Below are 22,110 nucleotides of genomic sequence, written 5' to 3'. Positions count from 1 at the left end.
GAAGAATAGCATTCATTTGCATGTTGTAAGACAGTTGGTGTAAAGAACTTGCCACCCATGTGGTAGGTAGTTCTTGATCCCTTTGTAGGATATGTCGGTTCTCCCTTTAAAATATATCACTGTCCCACAGAGCGGGCGCCTGGTGGGTGAGGCATTCATTTGGTCCCCGAGGCTGCTCTAGAAAGTTTTACAGATGGTTCATGTTCCCCAGAAGCCCTCAGGGCTCTGCCGCTGCCACCATCTAGGGCTTCTTTTACCAAGCAGTGAAAAGAGACATCATGGCAGCTGCAAGTTGACTGATGTAACCATCAGTCTGTATCCTCATGAGCCTGTTTTAGGCATCAGTGAATGTGGCTACCTTTCTTCTACCAGAATAATCTTCCTAAAATACAGCTCTGATCATGCCACATCCTAATGGAAAACTTTTGATGGCCCCCTATTGCCGTCTGAATCAAGTGCAAGCTCCTTTGGAATTTTGTCGGTGTAGTCAGATAGGTCTAGAAGCCAGGCAGTTGTAAAAACCAGGCATTTTAAGTATTTTTACTGAACACCTATTTACAGTCTGATGTCAACGAATGAATTTAGAAAATTGGATTCTGCTTTGATAAAACCACTGCATTTCATATCTCTAGTAGTAGTTCATGGGCTTTTCTTTAGATTTTATATTCGTTTGACTTTGGTATACTTTCTTAATGGTGTTCAAACTTAAGCACAAGATGGCATTTTAACTCCCTAAAACTCTTAATGATATCAGATTCCCATTATACATGAGGAAAACATATTGTTCATATTGATCTCTAAAAGAGATTGGGCAGCTTTTCTTAGCATCCCAATTTCTAAAGAATCCTTACAAATTGCCACTAATCTGTTAGGGTGGTGGAGAGTTTATTCCAAGCGGTGCTGTTTCTTTATTCATTTTCCTAATAGTAAATCTTCCCAGGAAGGGATGAGCCAATTTTGTTATTGTTCTAAGGGTTTGTTAATCTTGAAAATATATTTAAAATACAACCTAATTATGGGCCGGGTGTGGTAGCTCATGCTTGTAATCCCAGCACTTTGGGAGGCCGAGGTGGGTGGATCATTTGAGGTCAGGAGTTCGAGACCAGCCTGGCCAGCATGGTGAAAACCCATTTCTACTAAGTATACAAAAATTAGCCGGGTGTGGTGGTAGGCACCTGTAATCTCAGCTACTAGGGAGGCTGAGGCATGAGAATCGCTTGAACCAGGAGGCAGAGGTTGCAGTGAGCCAGGATCGCACCACTGCACTGCAGCCTGGGCGACAGAGTGAGACTCTGTCTCAAAAAAATTGTATGTGTGTATGTGTAACCTAATTACATATATTGTTAGTTTCTGCTCTTTTGTAGTTTGCAAACCATCCTGGTTTGTCATGTAGCCACTGAGTATATGTGCTCTGTACAAGACAGGTTTCAGAAGTAGGAGATTCTGTGGGTGTTTAGATCATTCCTTCTGTTCCTTCAGTTTGGTTGGATGTTTTGAGGAGGAAGACTCGAACACTATGGAGAATTTTCAGGAAAGTAAATATTAAACAAGACCTTGATGGTTTTGCTACTTTTATCTACATAATTTCACTTCTCCAGTTCTAAAATCCCATTTTTCCTTTTTAAAAAGACTATCCCAATGTATTTAATAGGTAAACTCATAAAATTATAGAGGTTGACTGTAAACAAAGTGTTATTTAGATGAATTATGACAGCTCACTATCTTAGAATATTATGAAATCCTTAACAGAGTTATTAGTTGGTTCTTAAGGCCAACTGCCCGATTCCCCTCTTGTCCTCTCACCCCAGATGTATACGTTTACTCAAATATCAGATTTGTTTCAACCGAAGTCAAGCAGGTCTAAATAAATGAGACTACATCCTTAGAACAAGTAGGCTGAGTCAGGAGAATGGAGGGGAAGGGATTTATTGGACACTCAAATATATGCTCTAGACAGTTCTGAGGCTTTGTTTTTTTCTCACCTTCATTTGAATGTAAATTTTCTTGTCAATAATAACAAAGCTTCTGGCCTTGGAAATAGAGCAGCCAGTTCTTATCCTGTCTCAGATAGAAAATGGGACGTGGGTTGGATCCTCTGCTGTCTGGGCAGTGTGTATGTATGTCCAGCTGTCAGCACTGAAGCCATAGGGAATTTTGACAAGTGAATATTTTTAGTTTGCAGCAGTGCTTGTGTCCAAATGCAAGCCTAGTTCTATCCCGGGACTGTGGGACTGCCACAGCTCTTACCAGATCCGTTAAATAAAGGTTGCTGCAGTAGACTTAAGTATTAGGCTTAGCTTGAGGTTTAACGAAGCCTTGGTCTGAGAGAATGAGGAATGTTAGTGTATGGATTCTGGAGTCCCTCCTTTACTTTATATTATGATGGAGCTGAAGAAGTATGTTGCTAGCTTTCTGATATACCCCGGGAGTATTTAGTAGTTGATACCACATTTCATTTGTTTTCCAGGTTTCTGAAAGAGACTCTGGTGAGAGAGATATCTTTACTGAACATTTCATTCTGTTTCATTATTGATTTCATTATTGGTTTACTGGAATCACCTTTGTTATAAACCAGCTACAGTTCTTTACTGTGATTCACTGGAGTTATTTCTGGCTCCTAAGTTTCACCTAGCAAACTGGTCAAAAGTAGGCATGACTGGCAAATACCTGTGAGTGGTAAACTTGTGCCATGCCATGTGTGTAGCAAGGTGTTTTCTTTGGAGTCAGAGTATGGCAGCTGTCCTAAGACACTTGAGGGCCTTGAAATCTGCTTTAGTCACATCCACTGATTCCCATGGGCCCAGGAGCTTCTTAGATGGAAATGCAAATCTTGTTCTAGATCCTGTTAGGATCTCGACACAGGCTGGTGTGTCCGATGGCTGGCAAGAGAGGGGTGTGAAGTTGACAGTACAACAGTCAGTAATGAGGTCTCATGAAATGTCAGTTGTCCAGTTGTTTGGCCTTTGCCTGAATGAGAGTTCACAGAAATAGCAAGCCCACAAGACTCTCCGAGTCAGAGAGGAAGTATGCCAGGCTGCTGATGGCTCTGCTTAGCATACCGTGCACACCCTGGGCTCCCAAACAGCTGTATTCCAGGACTCCCCATTCAAGAGCTGGATGGGAGAAGAGAAGAGGAAGGGGTTTCCTCCTGGAAATGCCAGAGCAGACTGAGGCAAGCTGCCTTTGTGTCCTGGGGCAATGGAGACAAAGATGGCCTTCAGATGATGTGGCACATGGCACTGGCAGTGGTCTCAGATAAGCAGCAGGTAAAGGAGCAGAGGATGAGCAAACAGGGACAGCAGCCACTGGGGCAGAATGATGTCTGAGGCTGAGGATGATGGTGCAGCAATTCTACTGGGTGCAGAGGAAGCAGGGGGCACTGAGATGCACAGGCATTGGAGTGAGTGAGTATTCTGCGGTATTAATGGTGGACTCTAATTACAGCCAGGGCCAAATAACTGGGGGGCTGAAATTCTCCTCTCACAGCGGAAGAGACGTCAACTAACATCGTTGTCCACAGTGGGAAGTGGTCATTCTCAGGTCACATTGTAGTATTCATATAGATTCCAACAATCACAGATGTCACCAACATCTGTGTAATAATTGGTAATCATAGTAGTTTCTCTGATGCACTTTAAGATCCTGAAATGTCTTCTGAGTCACTCAGGAGCAAATAATGTTTACAATAAAATGAGGTTAGGCATTTTTATTGTACTTAATATTTTTTGAAAATGATTGTTCTCAGTAAATGTGGTATCTCATTGATTTAGATAATTGAGTTGATCAGAAACATTGATTCCTCAATCTCTGGGTGAATAGAAATTTTTCTTCTTGACCCTGCTAAAGTAGTAGCTCAATAAATTCATAATGTTAGGTATTGAGTAGTATATGCACACCGTCTCATATCCCCACACTCAAGGTGCAGATCATTTTCCTCGCTGTGCAGTTGGGGATCTCCTGGCCTTGACAGGGTCCCAACGCCCATGAACTGCAATGCCATAGCATCCATCAGTGTAGGTAGCTGATTCAGTCAGATTGTAAACAGGTGATATTTCCTTTTATAGTCTCTTAGCACTTAGTCGAGATCCGAATACATTCAGGATATATGGGTAGTTGACTCTACCTGCTCAACTCTTAAGTTTATCCAGCATGCAGTAAATGTTTCCTGATGTCTGCTAAGGTCACCCAGGCAGATGTCGCATGCCTTTCTTGCATAGTGTGTTGTCATTAGGGTAATAATATGGATGAGACTGCTGTCATCACTTTGCTGCTCAAGGGAAATGAGTATCATTTTGCCTTATTTTACTAAGAGAGTCAGCTATGAATTTTGATTAAAGGCTCTATTTTACAGCTTGATAATAAAAGTGAACAGTGTTATGGATTGATGTCTTTCGGGAATTGGCAATGTCTGATAATCTGTCAGCCTTTCAGGCTCAGATTGCTGGTAGTAAGATTAAGACCTCTGATTGCATGAGTGAGAAGTAGTTCCTCTTTGGGGGACATAAGAAAAGTATAAAAATGCCTCCAGTTTCTTACTGGTCTTGGGAGGAAGTCCCAGGGCTTCCAGCATGAACGTGGCATTGACTGTAAGATAGGATTACAGCAGGAGCTCCTTAATTGCTATTAGATTCTTTGTGGTACACTGTATAAATGTACATATTTAGCAGATGTTTTCAAGATAGTAAAAAATGTAACAAATGAATATAATCGTATAGCCAGAGTTATTTTTTTATGGCAACAAAACATTTTAATGTTTATATACATATATCACAATTTCCATTGGAATTTGTACCTTACCATACCTTAATTTGGTTTGTTTTTTCCTTATAGTCTTACATATTTACAAGAAATACATAAAATTCAAATAAAGAAGTAAAAGGTATTACTAGAGAGAGAAACTTTTAAAAGTTTGTAGCCTTTTTTTCTTTCCAACTTAGAAGATCATCCTAATTACTATATGAAGTGTATAAGATTAAGTATTTCCACAGTTCTATTTTTAAGTAGATGCTTGAACCTTGACTTCCTGTCCGTTTTGGAAACCTGGCAAATCCCACATGGCCGTAGCCGTACATTTAGTTTGTTAGGGTTTCTGACATGTCTCCAGCTGTATGCTGGGGTTTCTGGGTTATTCTTTGTAGCATCTCACACAGTGGCAGTTGCCTACTCTTTTGCTTATTCACTCATGGGAATTGTTCTGGCATGCTGTCCTAGAACAATTCTCAGCTTCTGTAGTTTTAATTTTACTGGAAGTTAGCTTGTCTGATACGCTTTGCCAAGTAATTATATTTCTCCCCCATTTCAGCTGAGCTTTCAGCACAAGATCGGGATCCTTTATTGTAAGGCAGGCCAGAGCACGGAGGAAGAGATGTACAACAATGAGACGGCGGGACCAGCTTTTGAAGAATTCCTTGATCTTCTGGGCCAGAGAGTCCGACTGAAAGGATTTAGTAAATATCGAGCTCAGCTGGACAATAAGAGTAAGTTTAATGTTGGTGTGTGTGCACATTTTTAATTCTCCAAAGGCAGGCATGCTGCGTAAATCCAAGTAAGTGATCACATGCCCTCCTGTTCCCGACCCCAGAAGCAGCCTAGAAAGCTTATTTGGAATAGACTTTAGATTTCCTCAGATGAACAAAGGAAACACATTTCTCAAGAGGTATATGCTTCACGTTGTAAGCTCAAAGGGTCAATTCTTTTTCCTTTGTAACACCAGCAGAGAGATTCCCCAGTGTTTCATGAAGAATTGTTTAATATTTTCTTCTTTCTTTTACCCTAACCTCTTCGATTATACCCTTGTTTCAGTATACCAAGGACGAGCACTGCATTTATTTCTAAGAGACAAAATATTAACACATCCATTCATGCTGTGTTATTGGGCTTATTTTGTTCATTTCTAGATTCATGATGTTAACCAGGGAGGTGGAGCAGTGGTTAAAAAGCGAATGCATCTTCACGCAATATCCCCTTATGACAGACTTGCACATGTACCCCCTGGATCTAAAATTTAAAAAAAAAAAAAACAATGGCTAATGCATCTTATTTTTCAAGGATTTTATTTAGATCCCCTTGAGTGGAGCACCTACTAGCTGTACAGTGACAGATTGACTGGCCAATCCAAAACATGGGCTTTATGCCCTCCTAGGATGCATGAATTTCTCTAATAGCTACACATAGATAATCATGTTTCTCCTGATGTCTGTAAGTTCTATATATTTTATCTTTGTGCTGTTATTTAGTTGCTATGAGTACCTGAAATACCAGGCAGAGTAATTTGATGTATATTGGAAAATTCGGCTTATTATCAAACAAGTGCTTGCTCTTTGAATGAAAAGAGATGAACAGAGAGTCTAAACTTGGAGGATCTGAAGGAGCTTCTTTACACGACTCCTAGAAGGAATGGTGACGTGGAAGTTTTCTGTGTGGGAGCGTCAGGGTGTGGCCGAGCTGCGATTGGAACCAAGGTGGCCTAATGCCATGTCTTCCTGCCTTCTGTTCTCCTTAGTCGCCAAGCCCTGTCCCTAAGTCTACTCAACTTGGGACTATCACTGATACTCCATCTGGATGAGGGTGGCACCTATAGTCAGTTCTGTTGTTAGACCTGTTTTTGAAAGTAGCAGTTACAGGATAGTTCACAAGCCCCTGTGATGGTATAAACTCACACATGGGGCCCCTAGTTGTCCTTTGCACACGCCAGGGCTGGAGCTGGACTGTTAATATGTATAATGCCCATGCCTCAGAAATAATTCATAGTACCCAAAATGTGAATATCCATATATTTTAAGAAAGACAAATGAGATCTTCTCTGATTTCCTTTTTTTTTTTTCGAACTCTTCTTTTCCGTAAAGAACCATTCACCCCCTAGAGATGCTGATATTCTGTCCTTAAGGATGTCCCTCCAGGAAAACCACTGCTGATGTGAACTATTACTGTGATTGTGTGTCGTCTGTCTTCAGTGAATTGGATTGAGAAAACATTTAAAGAATTTCTGATCTGTGTCGTCTGTAAAACTACAACATAGATAATCCAAGTATTTTCCTACATATAGAATTTACATTGGCTTTACATTTTTATGACGTAGGCCTTATCTTTGATACATCGCAGATGTAGTATTAAGCACCTTAGCTCAAGGAGATGAGAACATAACAACTAGAGTTTGATATGTTGACTTTAATAATAAATCTGTAAGTTATTTTTATGAGCAAGGCATTCTGTGAGATGTGAAGAAGTCTGATATTCTTTTAGTAGAGAGGAGATATGTAAGAATTAGGTATGGGAGAATGGTCAGATAAAAATTACGTCTTTTGAGGCACAGACAAATAAAAATCTTCCTTCTAGAATTTGGGGGACTTGAGTTCTAGTTAGAACTCTGTCTGCCCATAAAACTTAGGTCAAATCTGGGCCTCAGATTCCTCACAAGGAAAGCTCAGGATGTTGGGCTAGAATATCTGGGATTTCCCTTTCAGCTCTAAAATGGGTTGTTTCTCTCTTGAACATAAAATGAAATGGGATAGGAACATAGAGGATTTGAGCCACTAAGATGCTCTGTTCACTAGAGCAGAGTACAGAATCCCAGCCATGGAAAGCCTTTATTGAGCTAGGTGCAGAGAATGATAAAACTGATAGCCTGTATCCCTTTTTGAATAGAAATATTTATAGCAAACCCCAGAACAACAAGCCTTGTTAGTGTGTATTGTCCATTATCTGGCTGATATTTGACATAAAAACTTTCAGAATATTTAATTTTAGAAATTCCTCTTTTAGTATGGCTTGAGATAGACAAATTATTATCACATTTTAAGAAGTAGTTCTCCCCCTCCCCACGTCCCGGCCAGTGCATCTTTCTTTCTTCCTTGCAATTTCCTAAATCTGAAACCTAATATCAGTCAGCATTTCTCTTTCCGAATTCGAACCACCCCGATAGCAGTGTTGTGATGGGTGTCACTGAACGTACCAGGCCTTCTCATCATCCAGCCTTTGGTTTTGTCATCAGTGAGTCCATTGTTCATGGAAGGAGCATCCATCCTGCCGTGGGACTGTGCTGGCTCACATCCAGAGCCACGTTCACTGTCAAGGTTCTGAGCCAAGAGAATTAAAATGGAATGTGGCTTTCTAAGAAGTCCTTTGAAAATAACAAATGTGTGTTTAGTGAATAGTTAAAAGGAATTTTTTTTTTATTTTGGGACTGATTTATATATAACTTTTTAGATGAATATTTTCTCTGTCCATCTGTAAATTAATTTCTTGGTAACTATATGTAAACACTAACTATTCGCCTTATTCATGAAAATGCCTTTTATGAATGACTTCGGAGCGTCTAAGATCTCTATGAGATATTTCTTATAGAGCGTTTTCAGGTCTGTTTCTGTATTGGATATAAATATTGGAAAGAAAGACATACTACAGGGTTCAGAAAGAAAATATTAAGTCCATGAAGGTTGAATGGTTGCATGTTTTTAAAGTAAAAATTCAGATTTTTAGATTAAAAAAAGATTAAGATGACTACATAGAAGTTTCCCCAACAAACACAATGGAATAAATGCTGTTAGCAACACTGTTTCTTGTTGATTAAAAAGTAAAGAAATAAGACTATGTATAGATCAAGAATTGACAAAGAAATTGAATGCCATTTACATTTTCCTTTTTGTATATCTTTTTGTCTTCATTATCCATGTGCAAAAAGTCATTCAGAAATTTACTCCAAAATTACTTCGGTGTTTTACAGTCAGCAGGTTAGTTTCAATGTGTGAAACTCTCAATCTGAGATACTCTTATTGATAATACAGATGGAATTTGAATTTTCAAAGAATCATTCTCCTTTTCAAAAGATGAATAGTTTTATGATTAATAGGAGTTCAAATGTCATCGTTTTTAAACGTATGTGTCACTGGATAATATACTGTAAGTGATCAGATTCATTCTCCATATTCTTCATTCACGTGATGTATCACTGTACTTCCTGTTGAAAGGAGAAAAAAATTAATTACATTCAGGGAAAGACATATTCTAAATAACATTTTTTGTTTTCATTTCCATATTCAATCAATCTTATTTCATTTTTCTGGGTTCTGGAAGATCAAGTGCCCAAGAATAACTAAGAATTAACTGTAAAACACACACACACACACACACACACACACACACACACACGCACATATGCACACATGGATGTGGCCAGGCCATCTGCCAGTTTGTCACACCCTTCAGATAATTGCACCCAGACCTGCACCAGCTTCTCCTCCACTGCTCACCTATGCACTTGGTGGCAAAAGCACTTCACTTTCAGTGGATCACCTAAATCCACACTGTGAGGGCGAGAACAGAGAAGAAAAGCAAAGAAACTGAAGGTGCAGTAGAGAGCGGTGGAGAAGGAAAGGAGCCCCTCAGTCCGCAGTCCTGGAGCGGGAGGTGGTAGTAACAGTGCTTGGTGACAGCTGAAGGGCATTGTCCAGATTCTGGTTGGGTGGAGCTTGGTGTTTTTGTTTTTTGTTTTTGCAACAATAACCTTTTAAATATTAAAGCACTAATTTTGTAGTGGCTTACCTTGCTTCTGTAATTCATCTTTGTTTTCAGCTGATTCCACGGGCACACACTCTCTCTATACCACATACAAAGACTACGAACTCATGTTCCACGTGTCAACCCTGCTTCCCTACATGCCCAACAACAGACAACAGGTATGTCCTCCCCAGCCTGGAGCTTTTTACCCTGAGTGTGGAATCTGAGGTGGGCCCACGATGATACTGGTGCATTTAGAACTTGCAAAGAATCAGTGAGGGTTTTTCTTGAATAGCGTTAATCATCTTTGACTCTTTGATCATTTGGGATTATTTGGGTTTTAAAGGGCATATTGTTGCACTTTTTTCTTATAAAACTTAGAAACTCTTCTGCACTCAGATTTATTGCTTGCTAGGCAAAATCTTTTCTTAAGAGAAACTTGTCTCAACTATGTTAATTACGAAAAGGCCAACCATGTTGACCTGACCTCGGTTTTTGCATATGGGTAAATAGCTTATTTATAGAGAATACTATTTGCAGTTGTTACTGGTGCTATTTTCAGCTGTTCCTCTCCTTTTCGTTTTTGTTGTTTTAAATGGATTTACTGGTCAAAATTTCTTGACCCTTTTAAAGAGAAAAAACTCAGAGTGCATCATGCTCTGAATATAGCCACTCAGTAAGAATTAAGAACCTTTGAAAACTTGAATGATGCATAAATCATTATAAAATAATTTACTTTTCGGTATAACTGTAAAATTGGTCGAGCAAAGTTTTTTTTACAAAGATTACTAGAAATTATGGCCATTTTTATCTTATGCTAGAAATATTTGAAATGCTTTGTCTACTGTGAGCTTGAGAAGACTTGGAGGATCACTTGAGATAGCAAAGGACCTACGTTTGGGATAGAGGATCTATGGGATATAGCTAAGGCTCCATTTCACATCTTGTTTAGAATCTTCTGGGCTCTGCCCATGTTAAGCTGAAGATTTTTTGAAGAATATTGACTGCTTGAGTTTCTGAAGATTTGTTTACAGAAAGGTTTGTGAATTACTGGGATCTTATAACTGATTCGTTGACATAATTTAATTTTAGGGATTTGATTGTATTTAGGTTAAATCCAGAGTTAAAGTTTGTTTTCACATTTAGGAGATAGTTCTCTGTCTGTCACTTAACTTGATACTCCTTTGCTCTAAATATATTAAAGTACCAAGGACTACATAGGAATTGCTCAATAGGTATTTGTCAAATGAGTGAAATTTAATTGTCACAGAGAATTTTTCCTCTTTTAAAAACACTCATAAAAGTGTATATATATTTAGTCTAATTCTGCATTTTTTTCCCAAAGAGGAAACCAGCCAACTACCTCCTCTTCTCCCATCACTAGTTGGAAGAAGCACCTTAGCCTAAGATCCTCCACCTAGGATGAGAAAGCAGGCTCCTGGTCCCCAGTCTCTTCTCATAGTAATTGCTAGCTGGGTTTTCTTGCCATTTTCCATCTCGTGCTTATCTCAATCTCTTGTCCTTTCTGAATTTTCTAGTGTTTTCTAACAATCATAGTTCTTCCTACCACCTTCAAAAAAATCTATCTCTAGATTTACACATCTGTGTATTTTTAAAGATAGACTTAAAATCACTAGATCACATGTATGTATTTATGTATATTTTAACCTAAGGGATTTTAGCTCTCAAAAATTTATTTGCAATAATGCCAAACAGATTCACTGGATCTTAAGAGGCTTAATTTAGACCAGGACAGTTGTCCAGCAAATACTTGTGAATCATTCGGTAATTAAACTCTGTGGGAGTTGTTGCTCAGAAAACTGATAGGGCTTACTCAAGCCAAGAAAATCTGTCAGTACTTTAGCAGAAATAGAGCCAGTGACTTTTGACCCCCGTCATCGAGTATTCAAACCACAAAGCCCTTCCAGTTCCCTAATTACTTGAGTCATTGGACTTCAGGCTGAATTGGCCCTGGCATTTCACATGTGGCAACCTCCAGAGGTTTGAAGTCTTTACTTTTACCAGAACTCAAAACTGGCTTTCCCACCCCCTTTCATTGAAGAGTAATCAAAATCTGTAGGCATTAGAGTTTTGTGTACCTGACTTCATTTCACTGAAACTGGCCTTGAAAAAATGTGCGCACAAAAATCAGGACAGCAAAGCAGTGAAGATGTAGATGCAACTGGCGGGTAGAGGAGCATGTGTGTGTGCTAAACTTCCCCAACTAGAAAGTAAAAGAAAAGTCCATGTAAGTTGAGGCTATACATTATAAACTCGTGAAAGCTGGGATTTGTATCTGTTTTGTTCCCTGAAGTGTCCTTGTGTGCCCAGAATAGTATACAGAACATGGTAAGAAGTCAACAAACATTTGTTGAATGATTAATGAATGAATGACTGAACCTTTCTTAGGGATAGAGAATTAGGCAAATTAATACATGTAAAGCACTTAAAATAGTTCCAGGCATGGAACTAAGTTTTAGTTGTTGTTCTTTTATAATTCATTAGAAATCGAGCCACTCATATTTTGGATGACTTAATTTGCATTTTATTTTCCTGTATCCAGTGATAAAGATCTATTATGAAAAACTAAGATTCTGAATGGTTAAGAAAGTGAGAAACTAAATTTATCAATTATTTCAGAAAATTATTCTTTGACATTTTAATATTTTGCAATCACAGGTTGTCATCAGAATGTTCTGTTTGTGGATAAGTAATGCCACTTGCAATCTTGGGACATGTATTTTCCAAATTTGTTATGAGTTGTATTGACTCCATTTCTCTCACCCTCCCCAACCATGCCCACAAATTATGTTAATACCAAAGGCAGAAATGTCTGAAATGACCAGCTGGGTTCATGAGTGCAATTTGAAGCCACAGGACTTAGCAAAGTTAACTGGCCCCTACATGAATTATGCCTGTAACCTTGGCTGCTTACACTACAGTTTGTGACCATTTAACTGGTCCAGACTCATCCACATCAGATCTAATTTCTTGTGTTCCTTCTTGTAATAAATCAAGCTGGATGCCGATTCCAGGATGTATTAAAAGTCTTCAGAGAGTTTACCACAGTTGCAAAAGAGCTTTAATCTTTGAAATGGTCTCTGACTCTTGCGTAGAAAAACTCAATAGACCAAAAGAATGATAAGAAACCCTGCTCTTGGAGTTATTTTCTCTCTTCAAAAGTTAAGTCCTACAAGTCTCTCTGCATCTGTCTGGCAGTCCATCCACTTTTCCCAGGGCTGTCTTCCCCTGTGTGCTTTCCTTCTGCTTGCCCTGGAGACAGGTCATGGTTAAGCCATCGTGGGATGTCATCAATGGGAAGAACTTCACAAATTAGCTTTAAACTTCACTTTGGCAAAGAAATTCTTTCTTCAAAGTAGGCATATAAAGTAGAGGTGCCTCAGTGCCTGGCACACAGTAACCTATTTCTTTTTTAATGTATGCGTAACATTTTAGCTGCTCTGTTGTGAAGGGGTACCTGTTGCCTTATGGAGGTGTCTAATGAGTAAGACCAAGCCCCTAGGTTTCTGAGATGCTAACTAAAGGATACTGGTCTTATTCTAGTAATGGGCTTGAGGTAATGATGTTACATTTGGGCTAAGCCTGGAGCCGTTTTCTCCATAGTGGATAGGGTGATTGTAAGCTCCTGCCTTAAAGAGTTTGCGTACTTCCTTAAGTCCCTAGTCGGTGTTACTAAGGACTCGTGTGAATACTGGAACAACCTGCCTTACTAAGTGCTATGAACCCTTGGGTCCTGACTATACTTGGGTTCACCTGTGCATAATACTGTAGAATATTTTGGGAGGATAAAATGCTTATTTAGTTTTCCATGAGTAGCTTTATTCCCAGACCCTAAGTAGGAGCATATACTTATACTACGTCACAAAGATCGTTACTTAGAGTGAGGGTTGGTATTGCCTAGTGTCAGAAAGAAGAAAGAGATGTTTATATCTGCACAATCCTGTTATCATCTTTACTTTGTTATGAAGTCCTTAAAAATCTGCATTATTAGATCGTTTTGTTTCTTCGTTTGCAAAGTGTTCATTTCTTAACTCATTTGTACATTTACTCTTGTTATTGGTAAAATATCATGATTATGTGAAATGGTAAATCAGTGACAAATCCTTCAAACATTAATTAAATGTAATATCCTCTTCTTGCCCATCAGAAGTAAGAACAGTTCACTAACATTCACTTTTTTGCAGGAGGTGGGCAAGATTTTTCTTTCTTTTGTATTTATGTAATAAGGTGTATAAGTTGCCCTTTCTTAATTATTATTTAGAATGCTTTTCTACATTAACGTTTTCTGTAGGAAACTCTATACGTCTCTTAAAAATCAAGGCATAATTCTAACCACTGGTGCAAACTCTTGAGGATAGTGTATGTGAGGGGATATGTGTGTTTATGTACATGCATGTGTATGTATAAGTGCAAAATTAGGGCCATCTCCCTAAAGGAGGAAAAGCCAGCCCTCCGGGTGAAGGGGAAGAGCTTTCCAGGTAAGAGATTAGGAGCTGCAAAGTTCCTTGGGTGGGAATCAGTTGTCCTGTAGGAGAGACAAGATGCTGTCTAGATGGTAAGGAGCCAGGTGATGAGGTCAGAGTGGTAGGAAGGGATCAGTCATGTCAGAGGAGTCTTTGTCAGCCCCCTTTTTAGTAACAGGATTTAGATTCAAACCCAAGGATCAGGATTGAGAACCTGTGATTGCTTTCTTAGAGTATATGGATTTGCTTCTTTCTAAAGACCTTCTCTGGAGACCTGCCTTCTCCAACTTCAGATGACCTTCCTCTTCTCTGACTCTTACGAGCTTCTGAATCATATCCTGACTGTTCTCTTTCGTGTTGTACAGCCTGGTTTCCCCCAGCATTAGGTGCAAAACAGTTTGTTTCTGTCTTACTGGGTTAAAAAAATAATAATTTAACAAATGAGCCCGTATGCATAGAAGCCAGCAGATACTATCTCATTCAGCTTTCAGTTTTCATCCAAGTGTGCTATCTGATACTTATTTTCACTTCCTGGTTTTTTCCTTCTCAGTTTGCTTTTTGAGTTTTTTCCTCTCATTAAATTTTTTTTTTTACACTGATATATCATATTGTATGTATTTTGGGATTACATGCTATATTTTGAAACCTGCATACAATGTGTATTGATCACATCAGGGTAATTGGCATATCTATCACCACAAACACTTATCTTTGTGTTGAGAGCATTTCAAATTTTTTTTGCAGCTATTTTGAAATACACAATAAGTTGCTGTTAATGATAGTTTCCCTAGTGTACTCTCGAATAATTAGAACTTACTCCTTCTATCTTACTGTATTTTTGCACTAAGTTGAAACTGGTCTTGTGAGATCCCGGTTTGTTTAAGGAACTGACACTAAACCTACGGCCGTAAATGGTATTTCTGTAGCATCTATATGCTTTTGCCATGGAATTGGGTGAAGACTCACATTTTCTCTTTCCTTGTCATAACAAGAGCTTATTACTGTTTCACAGCTGGAATCAAGCGTTAGAAATTTAGTAGAAATGACTATGTAAATCTATCTAATACAGTATTTATTAACTCCCTGTTGCAGCTGAAAGCACTAATAAGTTGGTTCTCTTGACATTACTGAAAATCGTAATTAGCTTTGCATACCTAGAAAGAAGTTTGCCCCAGAAGATGTCATTCCTGTAATTCCCTCAAACAAATAGTGCCATCCGGTTTTGCCAGGCTACGTTTGTTTCTGGTTTGCCATCCCTTTTCCCAATTTACAGACTCTGATTGTATAGAATTTCATTGACCAGTTAGAAAAAAGCATAAACTACTAAAGAAAACATTTGCCTTTAAGAAGTTTAAGAAATTACTTATTTCATGTTTGACAAAGTCCTAAAACAGAAAAATGGATAATATTTCTGTTAATTTTCCAGATTATTTTCTTAATCTCTGAAACAAATTCAAGCATCCTACTAATTGATAGTGTTCATTTTTCTTATTTTATTCTCCTTCAAAGAGCTTTAGATTTTACCCTTCCTAATGAATCTCCTTGTTTCCACCCCCAATGGTTTATTTTTTTCCTACAAAGTGCATTATGTGGCCACGGCTAAATTAACTAGACTTTTAAAAACATTTTTTGGCCCATTTTACAAAGCAAAAGAATGTGTCTAGAAAGGGACAACAGTGCTTTGGCATGTTGTCAAGGTAACCAGACTTTAGCTTGTGCTTTAACTTGTGCTTTAAATAGTCCTGTGGTGAAGTAGAGAGTCAGACTCAACATCTTCCTTCAGGAGGAAAAGAAATTGGAATAACTGTCCAATTTGCTGTTGCAGTCTTAACGGCCACGAAGCACTGACTAACAAGGCCCTCCCTGCACCCTGTGTTTAATTGACAGGGCTGGACAACATGAAGCCACACTGGCAATCACTCAGGAAGTAGGAGGTGCTGAACTCACTGCCTGGCCTTGGCCAAAGTGAGCTCCATCTTTTGACAGTCTGAGAATTCCTGTGTTTCAAGGGCATTGAATAAAGGAGAGTGTGAACTGCTGTGTTTTGTAGTCTACAAATACATTGAACACAACGATGGGCATATTTTTAAAAACTATTCCTGATTTTTCCTTGTCTTATTACAATACATATGAATCATGTATTTCAATTTTGGGAGAAAGGAGCAAAGAATGTCCTTGCCAAATATAGTTTTCACTGATTATTTACATGCATTTGAAATGGCACATTTTAAATATCTAGCAAACTTTTTTAAAACCACATTTTTAAATGAGGTGGCTCATTGGATCTGTATTATGATGTATTAATATATGTTTCCAAACTTCACTCAGACAGTAAGATGATTTTTGTGTGTTTATAACTTTGACCATGGGGATTTAAGTAGGAATTTTTCAGCATATGAATCAGCAATTTAACTGGCCTGTAGAAAACTCTGAAAGAATGAACATTTCATTCCCACTTTTCCAGGCCTTTTATCATGCTAAATCACACAAGTCAGGGACCTGACAATGAAATCCTTTTTGTATCTGGGTTTAAAAGGCTTTAAAAGTTGAACTTAATGGTCTTTACGTGGAATATGTGCTGTGGGTGCCAAATAAATTTAAGGGTAAAGTCGTGGTCTTTCATATTGCTAGTGAAAAGAGGTTTACTATCTGAGATTGTCACATTCCAGCAATGACATCACCAAGTTGTGTAAGGATTGTTTTATGTATTAAAACTGAAGATCACAAACTTTGAGAGCTCAGATCTATGCCTTCATTTGTATAAGCTGACAGAGTGCCTTTATGTGGATTTATGGGCATGTGTTCATAGGAAGGAAGTGGTCACAATTTTAATGCATGATGTGATGTGTCAGTAAATGTATATTTGGATTATTTGTTTATTTGTTAAACAAATGTGTATTGGGTACCTCCTTTGCCTGGCACACCATTAGAAACTAGGAAACCGAAAGTCAGTATGACACTTCTGTGCCCTCATGAAGGTTATGACCTGATGCAGAAGAAGTAGACCAACCGTTAGAAGACCGTGCAACAACCAGTGTAATAGAAATAGGCCTGGGAAATAGGAAGTTTCTTTCAGATGAGGTGGGATCTACAGAGACAACTGCATTGTCTGGGAGAAACCTGGAGTGAAGGGGGCATTCTTGGCAGAAGGAACATCAAAAGTAAAGGCATTGTTCAAGTGTTACTGCTCTGAGCGTCATTCCCCCTGCCAGATTTATGATTTATAAAATTATGAAGGATTGGGCTTCTGATTATTAATCCAGTGGAATTCTGTGTTTCTGAATTACATTTTAAATGGCCAGGGTTCAGTTAATTGGTTTGTATTATTGCCCACCAAAATGACCGTGTTCTGTATTTTTGTTGCAAAAATGCATGTTACTGTGGGAGCACAGGCTAGAAGCTGAGGCCTGCCGGTATGATAGTGTAGGACCTTTCAGCAAACCTGTACCCTCTCTTGGACTTCATCTTCCAGAGCTTAACCTACAACCTTTTTTAAAGCATTGTGAGCTCTGATGTGCTATTATTTTAGGGGTTTAAAAAAGGAACTGGATAAAGACAAAAAGGAGAGAGAGTACAAATTGAATTTTAAAATAAAAGAGATAAATATTTAGGCTTTTCTTACCGTGGGTCTTTTGGATGAAGCCCATTTTGCTTTTTCTATGCCAAATTTAGGAGCACTAACTTCCAAAGAATGACTGTGCTTTTTTAAAATCACTCCTTCAAGTTGAAGGATGAGCGAATTGCATATATTTATGTATTTTGTTTTAAAGAAAAACTTGTTTGTAACTCTTCACTTTCTTGACCACAGCTACTGAGGAAAAGGCACATAGGAAATGACATCGTGACCATCGTCTTCCAGGAGCCTGGGGCACTTCCTTTTACTCCAAAAAGCATCCGATCTCACTTTCAGCATGTCTTTGTCATAGTCAAAGTGCATAATCCATGTACCGAAAATGTGTGTTATAGGTGAGTCAGTAATCCCTGATCTGTCATTCTCCCAGGTTTATTTCAACAGGGCATCTTTTCCCAAAAGTATCTTTGTTTGCCAATTATTATTTCCAACTTCGTGATTTTCTAATTACTGAGACACTTTCTGTAAGAATAATTGCCTTCTTCCCATTTTGCCCCCTTGTAAAAGTGAAATGCCTAGCACTTTCAAATGGTGGATTACACGTTTCCTCTGTTTTTTCCTAAAAACTTCAGCCAGAACCAATAGCTTAATTGGTGTCCTCCTCTGAGTTGGATGAAGTGGCTAGTTAAGTGCTTATCTAGGAGAAGTAAGTATTGTGGCAGTAAAACATTTCTTTTCATCAAAGATCCTGGATCTTTGCAGGGCTGGTGAAACAAGGAGTTGATACTTGGGTGACTTCAAAAAGGCACGTGCATGCCTTGGAATCCCAAGACTGGCTCTGACAAGGCCTGCTTTTCTGCTTAACTGCTACTCCCAGACTCTGTGTTAGGAAATAACTGCAGCCAAGTGATCATATCATGTGGGGTATTGCTAAAACAATGGGTCTTTGACCGAGTTTGAAACCAGCTTTACCACTTATCATAGGGCTTTGTGTGACTTATTTTGTTTTTCTTAGCATTTGATTCCTCATCTTAAAATTGAAGATAATGGTAATGATAGTACCTACTTCAGTATGTGGTTATGATGAACAAATAGCTTAAATTATGTAAAACACCTATTAGAGTTCCTGGAATTCATCCAAGGTTATTTTCATTTATCATCTTAAAACAGTAGTTGCCAATTCAGCTGCCCACTGGGCCTAGTTCAGAGACATGACTATTCCTTGTAAGAAAGTGAAGACTACAGAGCTTACTGCCTAAAGGCAAAAGAGAAATTAGTCTCTCTGTGAGAAGTTGCCAATTTACATCCCACCCTACAGATGCCCAAGCCATCTTAGAACAAAATCTGAAAACCAGCAGTTCTTACCCTGAATTTTACCTCCCAGTCACCGTGTTAAACATAGCCCTAGTCTATGGCTCTACTGTGCTGTGTTCTAATGCAGTACACCTGACATCTCTATATTTTCCTCCAGAGTCATTCTTACACACATCTGGGTTTAAGACCACTGGCCTAAATGCTCAGAACTACTTTTTAAAAGTGATATTTGAAAGAATATAGTATCTACTCTATACAAATGATAGGCTTAAAATAGATAGTATTGGTACAAACCTGGTGAGTTAGCCTTTTTTCCTGGGAGCTCATCCAGCGAATGGTAATTCTGAAGAGTAAAATGAACCTTACTAATGGGTTGGGAAAACTGAAATATAAGGCTTTATTGTATTGTATTTGGTGTTATTTTATGGGTAGCTATCTTTAGGTCAAATCAAGTATTTTAAATTACTTGCTATCTTTATGCTTGTATCATGAGGTAGTTCATTAGCAGGAAAAATTGTAAAGATAGGCAATACTTGTTCAGTTTATTTCTTTTAGGTTTGCTGGTTTTAATTAAACAACTGAGTTGTTTAATTAAATATTTTTGAATCTAATTAAATGTTTTGAATGTATTTAATGTTTTTGAAAACACCACAGAGATATCTTACATATAAACAAAGTACATCGCATTTTTTCTGTGATAAAGATAGCATATGCCAATCATTCAGAGATGGAGTGATTAGTTTTTAAGAAATCACATTGCTGTTACTAAATTAACCTTTGCTAATGAGATTCAAATGTAACATCAGTTCAGGTGCCTACATTTTTGGAAGTGCCTCATCAGCTTCATTGATCTTGCTTAAAAACATCGCTAGTATTTCTTAAACAATCAATAATAATCTTGAGTAATCCTGTAGTCACATGAATTCCATAACATTTCATGAAACTGTCCTTACTCTGTCTCGTGGAATAAGGTTGGCATGCCCACATTTTCTAAAACCACCTTATTGGTCTGTTTCATGTGATACTCCTCTAAATATTCCAATGGAGAAATAAATGTATTAAAATAATTTCCAAGGAAATGATATAGTCCAGTTCGACAGCTTTCTTAAATTTTGCTGTGTCCTAATCCAGGGTGGCAACCTCCCGTGAAAGCTGTTTTTCTCCTGAGCTTTGTACGGATGTTGAGTGGCATTGTATTCTTGCTGACGTAGACCCTCAGTACCAACGCCAATTCATAGGCCTTACAGCTGTCAGAAGGGGCTGCGCGGTTGAGATCACCTCCTCTAATGAAAAGTGTGCAGCCTATCAGGTGTACCTGCCTGAGCAAAAGACCACAGTCCCACCCTACAGAGGGAGTCAGGCCTCCCCCATGAGCTCAGCAGAATGCTCAAGCAGTTATGCAGGGTCCACTGGAACTAGGAGAAATGAGGCAACACACCCAAAGCCTCACGAAACATCTCACTTTTAGCCTGAAAATATTTAAAAAGCAGACATGACAAAGTGCCTATTTCTCTATAAAAGACTCTTTAATTTGTAGCCAATGTTAAGCTGACTTTGAGGGATTTATGTTTTTATGTGCTTTCCAAGATAAACTCTACAAAATGCTCAGTAACGGAATGAGAATAGGCTTGGTAGCTAACAGTGAATTAAAAGTGGAGAGGTATCTACAGAAAATGATGACCGCCATTTTTAAGAAAATTTAATATGTAACATCTTCTGACAAAAATTAGGTGACAGGCTTAAATCATTTATTAAAACAACTATGATAGTAATAGTGACAGTAACAGCAACAATTCGGGTAATAAAAGCTTTACGTGCATTATTTTCTATCATCGTTACAGTGGGCTTTTGGGTATGATACTACTTTACCCTCCAGTTTACAGGTGAGGGCAGTGAGGCACTGAGGGATTATATCGTTAGCTCAGTCACTCAGGAGGTGGTAGAGCTGGATTCCCGTTAGCTGACTCCAGTTTGCTCCTCGCACCTTTCTTTATTGTCCTTTGGCCAGCAGGCTTTATTGAAACGCTTTCATGCGCATATTAAGGAATGCTTATCTTTCTATGTTTGCTTTTGCTGGAGGAGCCTTAAATATCTAAGGCCCCTAAATCATTAATAAATGCTATCGAATCATTTGGGTGAAATAAGGAGCTCTGATATAAGTTCTCGTTTCCACACATTGGGAATTATCTGAATCTGGCAAAAGAATATTTTTTCTGAACTTGACTCTATTTGGAATGTTAAGGATCATATGAGCTTTTGTAATCAAGGATTTCTAATTGATTCCCATACCCAGAATATCATAATCATGGAATAGCCATGCTTACATTCTGCTGCTTTTCTTGTACAACTTTGAGATGTGCAAGAATACAGTTTATTGAACAAGAATATGGCATACATTGTAGAAAGAATCTCCAAGTAGATATTAGGGTCTATAATTGGATACAAGAAGAATTTCTCTAGTACATAATGGAGTCACCATGTCTCTCTTATTCACTATGTGACACCACAGTGGAGAATATTTAGATATAAGAAATTTCCCCTGACATTGTAGCTTAAGTGCATACAAGCTGCAGTCAGAGGGTAGCATGAGATCTACAGAGTTAATGCGGAGAAGTAATGCGCTAGAGTGCCAGATGACATTTGGCCGCCTCAGCATTCCATGGGTAAAATAGTGCTAGAAATCCGTACTCATTGTTGGAAGAGAGAACCAAATTTAGGAGCAGTGATACACTGGTTTATCGTACCCAATATTTGCCGGGCAGGTTGCAGTGCACAGAGACGCCCTTTGAGCTCATTGACAGTGTAGAGAAGAGAAGCCACAGGATGTGGTTAGACTAATCACAAGTTCAAACAGGAGCTTTAGGACCACTCTCTCAGAGTTAACATGGGGGATTGTAAGGGATAAATTAATTCCCAGTCTAGAATGGCCATCCTGAGGATGGTGGTGAGGGGAAAATGGGCCACACGTGATGTAGATCCCTGGCAGCGTCAACCTCTGTGATATTTTTAAAGACCTTCCCTTCATTTAAGGACATAAGTCAAGTTCCCACACACACATACCCTCTGGTGTAGTACGTATACTACCGTAAAGCACCACCAGGTGCTATTCATGAGTTTGGTGTATCTGTCCCAAAGCAAAGCAGTCATTCTTTCCCTTTCATATTGGTGAAGGCCCCATCTAGCCAGCTGTCTGTCTTGCCGCTACAGGTAATTAACGCTGCTGAAGAGATTGCAGATTAAAGCACA

General features: G+C 38.6%; 1 protein-coding gene across 24 annotated transcripts in view; it reads left to right on the top strand.

Annotated features, from left to right (window-relative positions):
• Positions 1-22,110, top strand: part of SIPA1L2 (signal induced proliferation associated 1 like 2) — a 231,545-nt gene that overhangs the window by 140,814 nt on the left and 68,621 nt on the right. For all 24 annotated transcript variants that reach the window (XM_031659420.1, XM_031659381.1, XM_031659380.1 and 21 more), the window contains 3 exons: positions 5,303-5,477; positions 9,571-9,674; positions 17,788-17,945. In XM_031659420.1, coding sequence (XP_031515280.1) covers positions 5,303-5,477; positions 9,571-9,674; positions 17,788-17,945 — 437 coding nt within the window. The remainder of the gene's footprint in view (positions 1-5,302; positions 5,478-9,570; positions 9,675-17,787; positions 17,946-22,110) is intronic.

Source organism: Papio anubis, chromosome 1, assembly GCF_008728515.1.
Source record: "Papio anubis isolate 15944 chromosome 1, Panubis1.0, whole genome shotgun sequence".
In the NCBI taxonomy this organism is placed as follows: Eukaryota; Metazoa; Chordata; class Mammalia; order Primates; family Cercopithecidae; genus Papio; species Papio anubis.
This window is presented reverse-complemented; position numbering and strand designations above follow the sequence as displayed.